This window comes from Dermacentor andersoni, chromosome 10 (genome assembly GCF_023375885.2).
Source record: "Dermacentor andersoni chromosome 10, qqDerAnde1_hic_scaffold, whole genome shotgun sequence".
NCBI classification, from domain to species: domain Eukaryota; kingdom Metazoa; phylum Arthropoda; class Arachnida; order Ixodida; family Ixodidae; genus Dermacentor; species Dermacentor andersoni.
In genome coordinates, this window is record NC_092823.1 from 5,523,396 (window position 1) to 5,538,767 (window position 15,372).

General features: G+C 46.6%; 1 protein-coding gene across 1 annotated transcript in view; it reads right to left on the minus strand.

The window, feature by feature from the left end:
* The window catches only part of LOC126519722 (BTB/POZ domain-containing protein 9-like), a 199,750-nt gene that overhangs the window by 124,267 nt on the left and 60,111 nt on the right, over positions 1-15,372 (minus strand). Inside the window, exon 6 of the mRNA XM_055065337.2 lies at positions 9,297-9,438. Within this exon, the coding sequence (XP_054921312.1) occupies positions 9,297-9,438 (142 nt within the window). The remainder of the gene's footprint in view (positions 1-9,296; positions 9,439-15,372) is intronic.

The following is a 15,372-nucleotide window of genomic DNA, read 5'->3' on the forward strand; positions in this document are numbered from 1 at the left end:
GCAGGCATCACACACCGTTCCAGCGGCACCAGAGGAAGATTTGCCCGAAGGCGCACTCGATAGCAGTGCTGCAGGCGCAGTGCCGCCATCGCTGACCAATGCCTGGGGTGAACTTTATGCCATGGAAAACAATGCTCCAGATGGCCTCAGTGTCAACGAGTTCATCTGCGCGGATGAAGGTGTCTTTGTGCATGAGGAGATGACCGACGACGCTACAATAAGTAATGTGTGCGAAGCCGAGGACCACCAAGGACCCAAACAACACGAGAACTGACGGAAGGTGTTAAATGCCTTCGACACAATTCGTTTGTTTCTTCAGTGGGCACGACGACGACGTAGCAATGGGCCACTTTTTCGGAGTGTGAAGGGAAAGCTGTCAAGTTGGTGCAAGGTGAGGCTCGGCAAAGTAAGCATACCGACCATTGGCAATAAATTTTTGTTATGCAAGCTATTTCCCCGTCTCTTCTGTGTGGGTCTCGCACCAACGAAATTCCAGGTAATTTCGTTATTGTGGGTTTGGACTGCATTAAATGACAGTAAACAATAAGAAAAGATGTACTAGGAGCTAGTGAAGGCTCATATGATGATGATGTTATAAGAAGGCATGATTTGTGCAGAAATTAATGTTTCAAGCCAAACCATGTTCGAGAGAAGCTTTGCACACTTGCACATCGACATTCTCAAGGTGGCACAGTGCCCAATAGAAAGCTTGCATAGGCACTGAGTGGCACCACCCTTCCCTGTGGATAATATTGCAAGAAATTCTACGATGCCTTACTCCACGTGACAATATGGGTCCCTACAACCTATGCGAGCACTAACCAAGGCAAAGCTGTGTCATGTGATCCAACTTATGACAAGAAAGTGCCAGCAGCACCAGTGCTTCCAGTCGCGACACTTGTGCCTAATAGTCAATATGTTGTACCGCTACTAAGGCATGGGGTCGAAATAACTTGGAGAAAAACAATATAGACTTAAAAGAAAGTGATATTTGCGCAATAAGTTATAGAAGACATTGTAAAAATATTGTCTAGATAAACAAAATGGTGTGTCTGCAATTTTTATGTGCCCCATTGGACACACCTTCTGTGGGCCCTGAGGGTACAGTAAGAATGGATTAAGAGAGTAAACGAGGGCAGTTGAGATGGAATGTTAAGAGCAAGAAGTGCAGCTAGACAGGTCATGTAATGCACAGAGCAGATAACCAGTGGCCTAATTACAGTTAGGGTACCAGAATGTTGAAGTAAGACACCTGCAGCCCGCAGGTACAGAACAGAGCTGTGTAGCAGAGGCTGAGGTAACAGCAAACGGACATAAGTACTGGGTGTCGCATAATTAGGAGCGCCTGCTTGAGACGGCTCTTTCTGCTTAACCACTGGCTGACTTTTGCTTGAATTCTGCAGAGAGGTAGCATCTTGCAGTGGGTTCAGTTTAATACCATGTTTGTGAGCATTACTTGCGTGCTTCATTCACTACGAGGCCAAATTGTGTGGCAGCCCCATTAAAAAAGGGACGACTGCAGCGCAACTGAACGGTGGCACCATCTGTTAACATTACAGTGGAGTGCTCTTGTAACGATATCAAGAAGAACGAAAAGTCCGATCATTATAACTGATCCAGGACTGCCGTAAAAAAAAAAAAAAAAGCTGCTGAAGAAGCCTTTGTAGTTCCCAAACCACATTTGCCACTAATGCTAAAAATAGATGTTGTAGAAAGTAGGCTCTGGAAGATAAAACGTCTATTCATACCTCTGAATAACGTGTCAAGCATTAGGTGCACTGAAACAGTAAGAAATCTGCACTTGCTTTCGCAGTAGTTTCATATTCACAACTGCATTGTGCATCGCACTTAGCTGCTACATGAACACTGGTGGCAATAGTTTAGCATGCATGATAACAATGAGCGATTTGATCGATGACAGTGCACTTTGCATGGGCAATGGGGTCAGTGTCAAAGAAAGGCCACTGTCAATCTCGTCGTCACTGTTGCGGCTGTCGTCTCTGATGCACAATGCCGCCATATATTGCAGCAACGATTGCCCCGTCGGAAATCTCTTTGCAGAACGATGCACAACTATCTGCACTCGGAAACTTTTCCATTGAAGCTGTTTCATCATCAGTAGCAACTTGCTTCCAGAGCTCGGTAATGTCAGTGGCTTCCACGGTGTTGGTTTCACCCATGGGGGTTTTGCCATGGTGCACAAAGCCAGCTTTTTTCATTGATCGGCATGGCCACTGGTTCAGCGTTCACGATCACGTGCTCCCAGTTTTTCGAATCGTCGATATCACTGACGGCGCGAGCTAGTACTTGGAGTCCTGCAAAATTTGCAGCTTCTTAAGCAACACAGCCTTGTGCTTTGTCAGTACCAACTTCTACTAATTGTGCTGTGTACTGCTACCACTGCTTGAAGCTGCTTCCCTACTCGCTGAGAGAGAGAGACTGTAGAAAGTGCGGGCACCGCTTCGCTTTTCTTTTTTTCTCTCTAGACACACAGAGCGCAACCGTGGGTGACGTGGACGCCAAGCAGCTGGCACCACCTTGTGGAGTGCTGCGGCAACTCGCGATGCTCTCTGAGGCTTCCACAATTGGCGCACAGGTGGGATGTGCTGCGCAGTAATAATGGCAGAAACAAACTCATGTAGGCAAACTTTTTGCCCTGTCTCGGCATCGTTCGTTTAAGCAGAACTAAGCAATGAAAATGTCACGATTATTTTGCATGGAAAATGCCATCCAGAAGGTGTTAGCTTTGGAAAATTGAGTAATTTCCGCTTGTTGTCAGTTCTTGCCAACCTTTGCCTTATTGTACCGCATCACTTTCCCATAAACTCAGAGCCATTTGACCCTGTACCAGCCATCACTCATTGCACCTGCTGTCAAGCAATAAGCTCAGGACTGGGGGTGGAACCTGCAAAAGAGTGCACTCTCGCTGTTCGCAAACCCATGCCCCTTGCTACTGAGACGCCGGCTTTCCTGCGAGGCTTAGACATCCAGTGGCTAAACATTACAGACAAAATTTTGCCTGAGACATGAAATTATTGCAAAATTCTGCACAAAATCAGACACGCTTTCATAGATTAGATAGAAATAAATGCTAAGAACCATGTTTGCTCCCACACAGCCAGCAATACATTCAATTTGCTCCAAATATTCGTATCCAATCGAATTTATAGATCAGAATGAAAGCTCGTAATTGTCATAGCATTGGTGCCCACGTAATAGGGAAGCAGGTGGCGTTTTCTAATAGGGTGGGAGATCAGCATCCCTGACAAGTTATTTAATTTTGTTTGGGTTCAGGGCTACGCTTAGCCTAAATACTGCACACCGTAGTACCTACGACGACTTTTGTGAAGTTGTTGCTGGGAAACACATGACTGTGAGGCTTCAATGTTGCAAATGCAATATGCATTCTAAAATTGCCAAGTACAACTTTATTGAAATATTTTTGTTGTTTGTGCACCATACTTTCCTCAATGTTGCATCGATATTGGCTGCCAAGGCTTGCAGTCTGACAGTAGATGAGGAAATCTGCTAATCACAAGTTATCAATGTAGCACCCCGTGTTATTTGGTGCAGAAAATAAAACAGCATGTATACCTGCTACATTCACTATCTCTAGGAACGAAAGCGAAAGGGGGGGCTCCAGGGTACATTCGCGGTATCCAAGGCAGCTATGCTCGTACTGTAACATCAGCCCCCTTCTCCCCGGAAATTTTCTATATCCTTGCTTTTCTGACTACACCAGGATGGGGAGGTGGGGGGGTGACAGAAGACTTATGGGCCTCGGGTGCCAGATGACCTAGCTGTGCCACTGCCCCACCCCCACCGCCATATTTATTATCGTGCCGCTTCGACCCAGCGCTCTCGCGCGCAGATCCGCTGGCAGCCATAGCCACACCCCCGGCAACGTGAGGGTTAGCTACTTCGACGTTCACTACCAAGCTTCTCGTTGTTCGGTGCCTTGTTTTTCATTCAAACAATTCGCCGCTGCTAGCAATGGTGCCGACGCAGCCTTTGTAATTTTCGCCAATGGCTTCGGCGCTCAGAAAGCACAGCGTGTTGCATAATGCTGGTTCTCGAAAGTCAACTTCGCCCCCATACAGCAGTCTTACGCGGTGAAGCATACGAAAAGTTCAAAGGGGCAATTGTCACGGGACATATAGTAAAGCAATGAAGGGGGCTAGTTGGTGAACGTTCATGGTTATATTGCGCTTAGTTTTACAGTGACGATATTAAGTGAAGGGCAGGACATGGACGTACGTAGCGCAGCTACCAACTGTTTAATACTGTGAAAGAACGTGCTTATATACAAGGAGATATGGCGCGGGGGGGGGGGGGGGGGATGTAAAAAGATATGACAAGGTGACCCCATGTGATCGTAGTTCGGGCAAGGCATACATTGTTCACTTGCACCTGTTCGCCCAGGCAAACTCAACCTCAGCTTTGATAAGCGCGATGACGGAGTGCTTACGCACATCTCTTTTTCTTTAGCTATCGCAAGCACCTCCCATATTTCTCGCTCCGTTTTTGTTTTTGATGTGCCAATGACTGTGGTACTTTCTAGTAGCGGAGAGCATTTGCATTGTTTGCAATGCGCAGCCAAATTGCTAGGTGCTGTCAGAAGCTGGCACGTGTATTTGTGTTCCTGTAACCTATCATTTAGACAACGTCCAGTTTGCCCAATGTATACCTACTTTCCCGCAATCTAGTGGGATTTGGTAAACCACTGAAGTAGCACATTCCACGTACTTTTTCACGTGCTTAGTCTGACAGACTGTAGCACTAGGATTGCCCTCTTTGGATCCTGCGTTCACCCTCTTGCACATGCCTTTTAGTTTTTGCAGAGCAGAAAACAGTACTTGAACATCATGGCGTTGGGCTGTCTTTTTTATTCTATGTGACAAGCCATGGATGTAAGGCAACACCACGCATTTTTTTAATTTTTGCAACACCACGCATTTTTTCAATTTTTCTTTTTCCTGTGTTTTTTGCTTTTTCCTGTTGGTTCTGATTTCAGGCAACAAGTTTTCACAGATTTGCACCACCATAGTATGTTCGGGTACCCAGTTTCTTAAGCGGCTTACTTGAATATCGATGCTCTCCCTCACAGCATGGGGGCATGATTTTTCAACTGCTTGACTGATCCAAACCTTGGCGATGCCTCTTTTTATGGCTTTAGAATGGCAAGAGTCATACCTCAGGATTTCTTTTTCTCCTCTAGTTTTGTAGCACCAGCAGATGTGGGAGCCTCTGAGCCTAATGTTTATGTTAAGGTACTGAATCGACCTTCGGTAGGAGTCTCGTACGTGAATTCTAAACCTTCATGCGCTTTCTTGAACATGCTGATGACAGTTTTTACGCTAATTGGATCGGTTCGGCATTCTTTCATGCACACCAAATAATCGTCAACATATCTGAAACAGGTAGTTATGTTAGTTTCTTCAAACAAGGCAGCAAGTTTTCTGTCTCCCACACTCAAAAATAAGTCGGAAAGCACGGGAGCTATACAAGAACCAATAGCGGTACCGTCCTTCTGCTCATACACACTGTCTCCATATTCGATAAACGCACCGTGTAGATACAGTTTTAGCAAGGTCACAAAACTAGAAATGCTGCACTTGCACACGTCCTGAAATTTAGTGTAGCCCAACGTGTCGATGGCTTCTTCTACAGCTTGTACCACCGCTGTAGAACAGGTCCATAAAAAAAAAAGATTATGGGGTTTTACATGCCAAAACCACTTTCCGATAATGAGGCATGCCATAGTGAAGGACTCCGGAAATTTCGACCACCTGGGGTTCTTTAACGTGCACCTAAATCTAAGCACACGGGTGTTTTTGCATTTTCGCCCCATCGAAATGCGGCCGCCGTGGCCGGGATTCGATCCCGCGACCTCATGCTCAGCAGCCCAAAACTATAGCCACTGAGCAACCACGGTGGGTAGAACAGGTCCTTCACGTCTATCGAAAAACAAGACGTCGGCGGGCTACTCTTTAGTGTTGCAATAACTTTGTCAGAGTTGCGGATCAAGAACGGGTCGTCGAAAGGTAAGGAGTTCAAACATGCCTGAAGGTAGTCCGCGATGCATCTTTGCCAGGTTCTGCGGTCTTCAACAATCATCCTAAAAGGAATTCCCTCTTTGTGGGTTTTTACCGTGAAAAATGGTTTCAGAGTGAGTTCTTTGCTCTCTTTCACGCGCTTTGCCAATCTTGTCAAGCCCATGCTTTCACATGTTCTGCCGGCTTCGGTTTTTGTTTTGCAATTGCTCTGTAAGTCATGTCGCTTTCTGCGAAGTTCTTGCGGATCGCTTCTTGGGCAGGTTTTTTCGTATTCAGGAACATTCATCACGACAAACATGCCTGTTTTGTCCGAGAGGAGCAGTTTTAGATTTTCTTTCTTGAGGTACCTAGTCACTCTGCTTGTTCCTGTAGGCTTGGGTTTTTCTACTAGGCTCTTTATCGACACTCCCGCCAAGACTTCTTAGATGCGAATCCTTTTTTCTGGCTCAGGGGTCCTTTCCGCGACTGAGCATACCATGGCCAGGAACTGTACTGTCATTAGCGGAGGTTCAATTTCGTGTTTTGGCCCCTTATTTAGGGTCTGTTGTACATAATCAGGGATCTTTCTACCGGATAAGTTGACAGCACCACTTCCTTGAGGCTTACGCTTCTCTCTTCTAGGGAGGCTCTTGAATGAGCCTTTCCATAAGCTTTCGGCATGCAACTCTGCCAAGTTGTAGAAATACCTGATCATTGCTGTTGAAGCCGCCGAGTCCATTGTTTCCTCGCATATCGCCGCAATGTGGTCTCGGAAGAGACGAATCTGTCGCCACGTTTCCGCTTGAAAAATCTTGCAGAGGCGTCTTGCCGTTCTTTCGGTAGGGGCGACTTTTCTGAGTAGACCAGCCAGCACAAGTGAAGACGGACCGTTGTTCAGGGCGTACGTGAGGGTGCGATTTCGGTGCCTGGCCTTCGCAATGTTGTCGACGAAATATAAAGTGCGAGGAAGCGGAGGAAGGTTAGGGATGTAGAAGCCCGATGTACTCGAAATAACATTTAGTAAAGCAATGAAGGGGGCTAGTTGGTGAACGTTCATGGTTATGTTGCGCTTAGTTTTACAGTGACGATATTAGTGAAGGAATATTAAGTGGACGTACCTGCACTACATACGTCCACGTCCTGTCCTTCACTTAATATCGTCACTGTAAAACTAAGCGCAATGTAACCATGAACGGGATATATGTTCCTTTTATTATACACGCGTGCACCCGACTCCTCCTATCACAGTACAAGCACGGACACACACCTAATAAATGAATGTAATTTGTAAATACGTGTGAATCCATCTTGTGGAACTTCCCACTCATGCATTGGCTCAGTGCACATGCACCACTGCAGATAAGCGCTCCATTCAATTGGCTTCCTTTAATTCAAACAAACTTTCGGGCCCCTTTGAGTTCGAACTATCGAGATTCGACTGTATGTTGACAAATATAAGTGGACTACACTGTATGGTGACAGGCATATTTCAACATAGTTGTGACAGATGGCATTACAGTGAAACCTCGTTAAACCGTAGTTGGCCGGAGCTCCGAAAAAGTATGTACAAAACGATAGTACTGCTTAACCAAAATAGCATGAGATCACCCACTTACCTGTCAGAAACGGAACACGGAACTCGGAGAGAATGCGATGAAAGTGGAAAAAACATGCAGTATTTATTCCCTTCGTCCAAGAAGACTGTTATTTTCATTTGATGCCGCGGCAGCCTAGCAGCGACGACAGCGGCCTCAAACTTACTGAAGCTGCGAGCCAGCTTTTCAGCCAGCCCCCTCTTCTCAACAAACACTCGCATGACAGATTGCTCGTTGGCACTGCATGTTCTCCATGCACATGGGCGGTAGCGCTGCAGAAGACGTGGGGCGCCTCTTTCATTGCGGGACGTAACGCGCAGATTCTGCCTTTGTCGGGCCTGAATCGCCCGTGCTGTCGCTTTCGTGTCATCCTCATCACTGTCGCTAGGAGACAATTCGGCAACAACAGACGCAACGATGGCGAAAAGTCCAACCTCGTAGCCGACCTCTCTTCACGGTCGCAGCAGCGCTGCCGAGCAACTTCTTCGCCTTCCTGATGCTACACGCCGTGGTCAACGGTAGATCCCTGTTGCATGCCAGCGCTGACTTCTTTGTGCCACGTTCGATAGCACGAGCGAATTTTTCTTCTATGATGAGCACCCGGCGTCTTTTTTTATCCTGCTTCGGCATGACACCACAACGCTCTCTTGCATGACACCACAACGCTCTCTGGCACGGCGCCGAAATGATGTTGATGTTGATGTGGCTTCACGTGCAAACGCACAGGGCGCTTGGAGGTTGTTGTTCTGATCTCTGAGGCTTGTTGTTGTGCCTGGCCGCCCGATGGAGACAACACACCACCGTGATTGTGCGACGAAAAGTGGAAACACTACGTGTTAACCGATACGTACGCAATAAGCTGGTACGATTTATGCAGATACAAAAGACATTATGTTCAATGGCCACTGAGTCGGGGGTTTAACATTACTACTTTTAAAATGAAAGTACTGTTTAAGCAGGTACGGTTTAATGCGGTTTTACTATACTGCAAACTCTCTTTACACACACAGAAAGCAGTACTCTCGAGACTATGTGTGTGGTGTGAAACTTAGGAAAAGTTACACAAGCCTAATTCTGCGCAAGAGCACAGTGGTGAGCACATCTCACTTAAACTTGCATTGTTGAAGTGACACGAAGTCAAATGCAAGTGGTGGCTGTAGGTCAAGACCAATGAAGCAGCCGACAAGATAAAGCGTATGAATGCTTCATTGGCTCTGCTTCACGTTCCTTTGCTGGCATTTCTTGCTGTTGTCTTATTCATTAGGCACCTACTGTGTTGCAACAAATTTCATGCTACACCTATACATTCGCCAACTGATACTGCAATCCCACCATTTTGGTGACAGATCGCAGAGCTCTACCATTTCACCAATATTCTCAGTGTTTTTACTGGTATTGCCACAGATGGCGAGTGCTCCGGCTTTATTGATAATGAAACAGGCGAGTAAGGCTTGCAGATGTATTACTAAACTGAACCCACTGCAAGATGCTACCTCTGCGTGAAATTTGAGCTCAATAGTACCAGCGGGTGTACCTGGAAGCATGCCGTACTATAGCTGGTGCTCCTATTTATGAAACACTCAGTAGGTTGATGGTGATGACACAGCGGGAACACTAGTGAGTGAGGGAACTCAAAGCCACAGGCATGCGAGAGAGAGGAACTGACGCAAGCATCCTCGGTAAGGGCGGTCAGCGTCCCGTGTCTCGGTGCGCAGCTTTATCGCGTCCAGCAGGGTGTTGGGGCACACAAGCCCCGTGGGGCGCACCACATTCAGAAGCTCCTGCACCGTCAGCAGTGGCAGACGAACCTGCATCAGACAAAAGTGGTTTGAAGTGGGATCGACATGTGGACTAGTAGTTTGTACTTGGTAGTGTGCAGTAGATTAGGCCGTCGATATTCCCAGAAAAATTAGTAGCGGGAACTAAAGAAACCACTGTAGGCTGTAGCCCACACGTGCATTTAACCATTTAATGTTTCTGCCTCAACCGTCAGCTGTCCAAGTATTCACCACTACAGTGTTTTTAAGTACTGACATGCGGTGCCTTCTAGGAGCACTACAGTCAAACCCAGTCGTAATGCGCTCAATAGTTGTCGTTGTGTCAGTAATTCGTTATATATGAACTTGCCCTTCAAAATGAGAAAAAATTAATGACACTGAAGATGGCATTGGCAGTTACAACTGGACACCATTCGGCACTTTCCCACATTTAGCTGCAAGTTTCTGTTAAAAACGTAATCTAAAGAATGAAATGCAGCAGCGTAGCTTTTTTAAAAAGGTGCCCGACCAGTCCAGAGCACCGCTGTGGCAATTTCTTTTTGGAGAGCTTGCTATATGTTTTGCTACCAGTGGGACACAAGTGGATTCTGCACACCATAGTGAAGCGTTCCAGTTGGCTGGAAGCGGAAACTACTACGCCGTGCTGGCATTTTACAAAGGTCTTGCCATTACAGCTGCAGCATCGGCTGCACGCGTGCAGAGAGTCGCAAAGTTAAATTTTTTTTAATGTCACTTTGGCCGAAACAGTGCCAAGTTCGAAAGGTAAAACACCATTACGAACCATTTTCGGCAACACTGTAAATGAAGCATCGACGAACCATAACCGACAGCTCTTCGCAACTTTTTACATCAGTTACGTGTCGTGCTGCATTCACGCTGACTTAAGCCGTGTGAATATCGATAGCAACACTTAAGCGACCACTGTTTCAAACTGGCCCACATCTTCTGTACAAAACGCAGTGCAGGCGGTGCCGCATGAAAAACTAGGCAAGAACGAGAGCGCTGCCCTTGTAGCTTTCGAGATTGCGTGTGGGGCCAGCAAGGTGCCACACGGAAAACTCCACGCTAGCATGCTGCGGTTGTGGCCACCGAGATCGCTATAATGATGAGGCAACTTAAACGTATAAGCTTACGCTTTATGGCTATGAGAAAAAAGACATCAGGAGTTCCATTTACTGAGAGAAATTGCAGAGAGCATTGCATGAACACACAACCAAACAACCATGAGCATGGCATTCTGTTTAAGCAGCAGTTACGTTTAAGTGATTTACGTTCATCGAGATTCTACTGTAATAACAATATGTTATGACCCCATGTTAGATACAATGATCAAAACTTTGAACGCGACAGTGTTAAGGGCACCGTATCGCAGAAAATTCGGTGTCGATGTCGGCGTCGGCGTAGGCAGAGTTGTCTGTGAGCAAAAATTTCCGTTTATATATTGGTACTATATGTATATGCCACACCTTGCTATATGACATGCAGTACAGCAAGACCTCGTTAATTCTGCCCCCGTTAATTCGGAAAATCAGTTAATTTGGGCACGCCGTCTGGTCCCGTCAAACTTGCACGTAACTCTATGGCAGCAAACTCTCGATAATTCGGACATATTAGGTCGTGCTTCGGTTACTTCGGACAGTTTGTAGAGCTCACAGGCACATGAGGCATATAAGATCGGGTGGCACTAGGGGGAGTCCAGATCAAACCACCTACAACGGCGTGTCTGAGTAGCATGCCCCTATCTCAAAGGCCACGCTTGCATGTGCTGGAAGTGCCAAAAGGCCGGAAATACGTCAAGGTCGCCATGTTTATTCATTACTATAATACAAACCTGTAAAAAAAATGGCGGCTATGACATACTTCTGACTGCAATCGCTTCTGGCAGTGGGCACTACCTATGCGTCACTATGGCTGCACAGTAGTTGTTGGTCTCTGCTAGCTACCCTAGCTGTACACGCTTTTTTTTACACAAAATCTCCATGTTTATTTTAGTGTGTTACCGTCCGCCCGTCCACCATTTTTTCCGTTGTCTTTTGCATCTGCGGTTGTGTGGGTGCGGAGTTGTGCAGCTTTTTTTGTTGTTGTTGGCGTTTTTATCGTGCGTATCACTTTACATCACAAACGTGTGCGAGGATTACGAAACTTTTCTCTTTTTTTGTGTGTGTGCGTCTATGTGTTAAATTTTGTTTGCACTTTCATTTTTTTCGTTGATACTCAGTTTTTTGTTGGTATTGCGTGTGTCACTTCGCTGCCGCGCCGCGCGAGCCGCGCCCCCACGTGCTCTTGTGCCCGACCGAAGCGGCCGAAGTGCGCGGCAATGGATTTGTCAGAGAAGGTAGAAATATTGAAAGCCATGAAGGCAGGGGTGCTGTTATGAATAAGTTCAATGTGAAGAGAAGCACGCTCAGTACGTACGTGAAGAATGAAGCTCAGATTCTATAGCGTACGACAGTGACAAGTTCACTGACAACAGAAAATGGCCGAGAAACCTGAAGAAGCATTGTTACGATGGATTGCCAATTTGCACGACGCACAGCTGCCTTTGAGCGGCCCCCTGATCTGTGCACAGGCAGACAAGTATGCACTGAAGCTCAGCATCAAAGCCTTCAAGGCATTGGAAGGCTGGATCGACCTATTCAAGAAAAGATACGACCTGGTCTTTCGAAGCATGTGTGGCGAGAAAGGGACTGTCAGTGAAGGTATTGTCGAAGATTGGAAGGCCGGACTACCTGCGCGCCTAGCCAATTATGATGCCTGCGACATTTTTAATACAGATGAGACAGCCCTCTTCTACAAAGCCCTGCCAGATAAAATAATCACATTTAAGGGGGGATGCAGCTTTCGCATAGCGAAAAATGGCCAAGAAATAGATTTCTTGAAAATCACATTTTCAGTTTTTTAAACTCTTTTTCTATCTCATTCCCAAATATCATCACTGTAAACCACGTAGAAGTGCTCTAAAAAAATTCATTTGATCAGCCAAGGTGGCGAAAAATTTCACGGAAATAAAAAAAGAACAGCATTTCTCAAGCCACAATATCTCTGGAACGATGCGACCGAGCACCACGGTCTTGGTCTCGTTGGAAAGCACAATTCTCCATGTTTAAGTTTGTTGCTTGAGCTATCTCCTTCATACAGAAACAAGCACACAAAAAGCAAATGATTGAAGCTCACGCCGGAGTCTGCGATTGGCTGCGCCTGCCCCGTTACTCCAGCACGATTCGCCATTGGTCCGGCGCTCGCATTGTCTGCTCGGCCGTTTGCACCTCGCGAATCTGGACGTTTCCACTCACCGTAATCTCGATGGGTCAAAACGGGCGCTATGCGGACATCACAGTAGCGTGGCCGATCCCTACGCTTGTGGACGTCTCAGATTCGCAGCTAAGCATTCCGAGCACCAGCGACATGGACTTCACGACCAAGATTCATGCGTGGAATCCTCGGACATGCGGCTAAGCCTTTCAGCGCTCGGTGTTTCGGAATTCGTGACCAAGTACAACGCGCACGCAATCCTTGGACCCACAGCTAAGCATTTCGCGCATAAGGAGTCTCCGACTGCGCGACTAAGTACACCAAGTGTCGACTCCTCGAGCCCGGGGCTAGAAAATCGCACGTCGGCACCTTGGACAGCGCAAATAAGCGTATTGAGGGTTGACTCCTAAAGCATGTGGCTATGAATTTCGTGCGTTGGCACCTCGGACTGCGCGGCTAGGCACTTCGCGCGTCAGCACCTCGAACTGCGCGACTAAACACATTGAGCGTTGGCTCCTTGTATCTGCTGCTAGGCATTTCGTACACCGGCACCTCGGACTCACAACCAAACATATTGCGTGTTCACTGTATTATCATGTTGTCACGATAGCTCTTAACAAAATCTGTCATATCACCCCTTCACAAAGAGAATGTCATCACGAGCTCTGTTCACTAGGCCCCTTGGGGTGGCACAGACACCTGGCTGCAGAAGTGATTGAGGCATCATACAAAAGTACAATTCTGGAAAGCACCTAGCAGCTGCATATCTATCACTAGCTCTCTGATCCTAAGTTCTAGAGCCATTGTCAAGTAAAGATGACTTGAAAGGCTGCTGACATTTAGAGCTTTCATTCAGTAACATGGTCAATTCTACCAAAAGAAAAAAAAAAATGCCTCACTGATTGTACTGCAGACTATCAATCAGGTAGCCTGCAGGTAGAACGCTGGAACTATATTCATGCCCACACAGAGTTCTGCATGTCACTTTGTTTGAAACCCAGGCACCATGCTCTTTATAAAGCAGCAGCAGCAAAGAATGCCATATAAAAAGAAAAGGGGGTGGGGGGGAAGTACACCAGACTAGAGGCCACATGTACAAAAAGTCCCACATCACAAAACACCCCAAAGACTACAAATTTGGTGCCTTTTAGAGAACTGAAGAGAAGGTGAAACTCTGAGAGCCATTTTCTCAAAACTGTATTTTTGCCTTTTTGCCCACCTCGGACGATTTTACCGTCTGCTCATTTCAACTAATAAAGTTTATTCCTCCTCCTTGCTCAGTTTGTGGAGCTGATTTCTTTGTTACTGTTTAGCATATTTTTACTCCGTTTTTTTTTTTTTTGTCACTTTCCTTGGGCTACGGTGCGGGTCGTGACATTCTCACATTCTTATCTTGACTCTTTGTAAGTTTACGATATGGCTATTCGTCTACCCCAAAAGCGTGCTTGATGCGAAGGTTACATAAAAAGTGACACTTCAAAAAATTTTTGTTGCGAAAAAGAAAAAAGCAAGAGTGTCAGGACCATCAGTACACATTTAGCTACTTCACAAGCCTTCTATAACGTTTTTTAATTTCCCCAGGCTCTGCAGAGTGTTAGAGGGAGAGTTAGAGGATGACAGGCCATTTATGGAAGCGAAGATCTTGGGAGCCTGGCCTCACAGTTCATTAGCCCAGAAAGCAGTTCAAGCGCTTTTTCACTACCTGAGGGAAACACACTTGAGTGCCCGACTATAGACATCCTACACATAAGTTCTCTCTTTCTCTTTCACTCCCCATTCCCCTCCCCACGTGTAGGGTACCAAACTGGACTCAGTCTGGTTAACCTCCCTGCCTTTTCTCCTTCCCTTGTCTCTCTCTCTCTCTCTAGAGGGAGAAAAATTCTGCTCAATAAAATTTAATAAAATATTCTCAGGATATCGCTCTGAAGCTCTTATGGAAGCAACAGGGGGACATTCTAAACATTTGTGGCAATTTTAATCGAAATCCATGAAGAAATAAGGAAGTTGATTTTCAAAGCCACGTCCCCCCTTAAAGGGGACCCTTGCGTTGGCGGTAAAAGAAGCAATGACAGGATAACTGTTTTGCTGGCTGCCAGCACGGCTGGCACGGAACGGCTACCGCTGTTGCTATTTGGCAATGCTGAAAAGCCGAGATGCTTAAAAGCTATCAAGAAGCTTCCGGTAAACTATCGCTCCAATTGAAAGGCGTGGATGACATCAGAAATATTTCAAGCCTGGCTGCGCAAATTGGACTGTCGCTTTTCTGCAAAAGCGTGCAAAGCGCTAATTGTTTGAGATAACTGCAGCGTGCATAACAATGTGTCGGGGCTGACAAACATCGAGCTGCTTTTTTTGCCGCCGAACACAACGGCTGCCCTGCAGCCTCTGTATCAGGGAATTATTCAATATGTAAAGAGCCGACCCCGGAGGCAGGTGCTTGAGCGCATGTTGCTCTGTATGGAGGCACGGAAAAAATACACTGTGGCTCTACTCAGCGCAGTACACATAGTGGTGCAGGTGTGGAGCAACACGCTGCCCACAGTAATGGCGAACTGCTTCCGACACAGCGGCTTTGTCCACGACGCTGACGCCTTTGAAGCCTGGGATGCGGATCTTGATGAAAATGGCGAGGAAGACGACAGACGCTTTGACAGACGCTTCGACAGACTCCTGCCTCTGGACGTCCCGCTGGACGAATACATCCAGATAGAC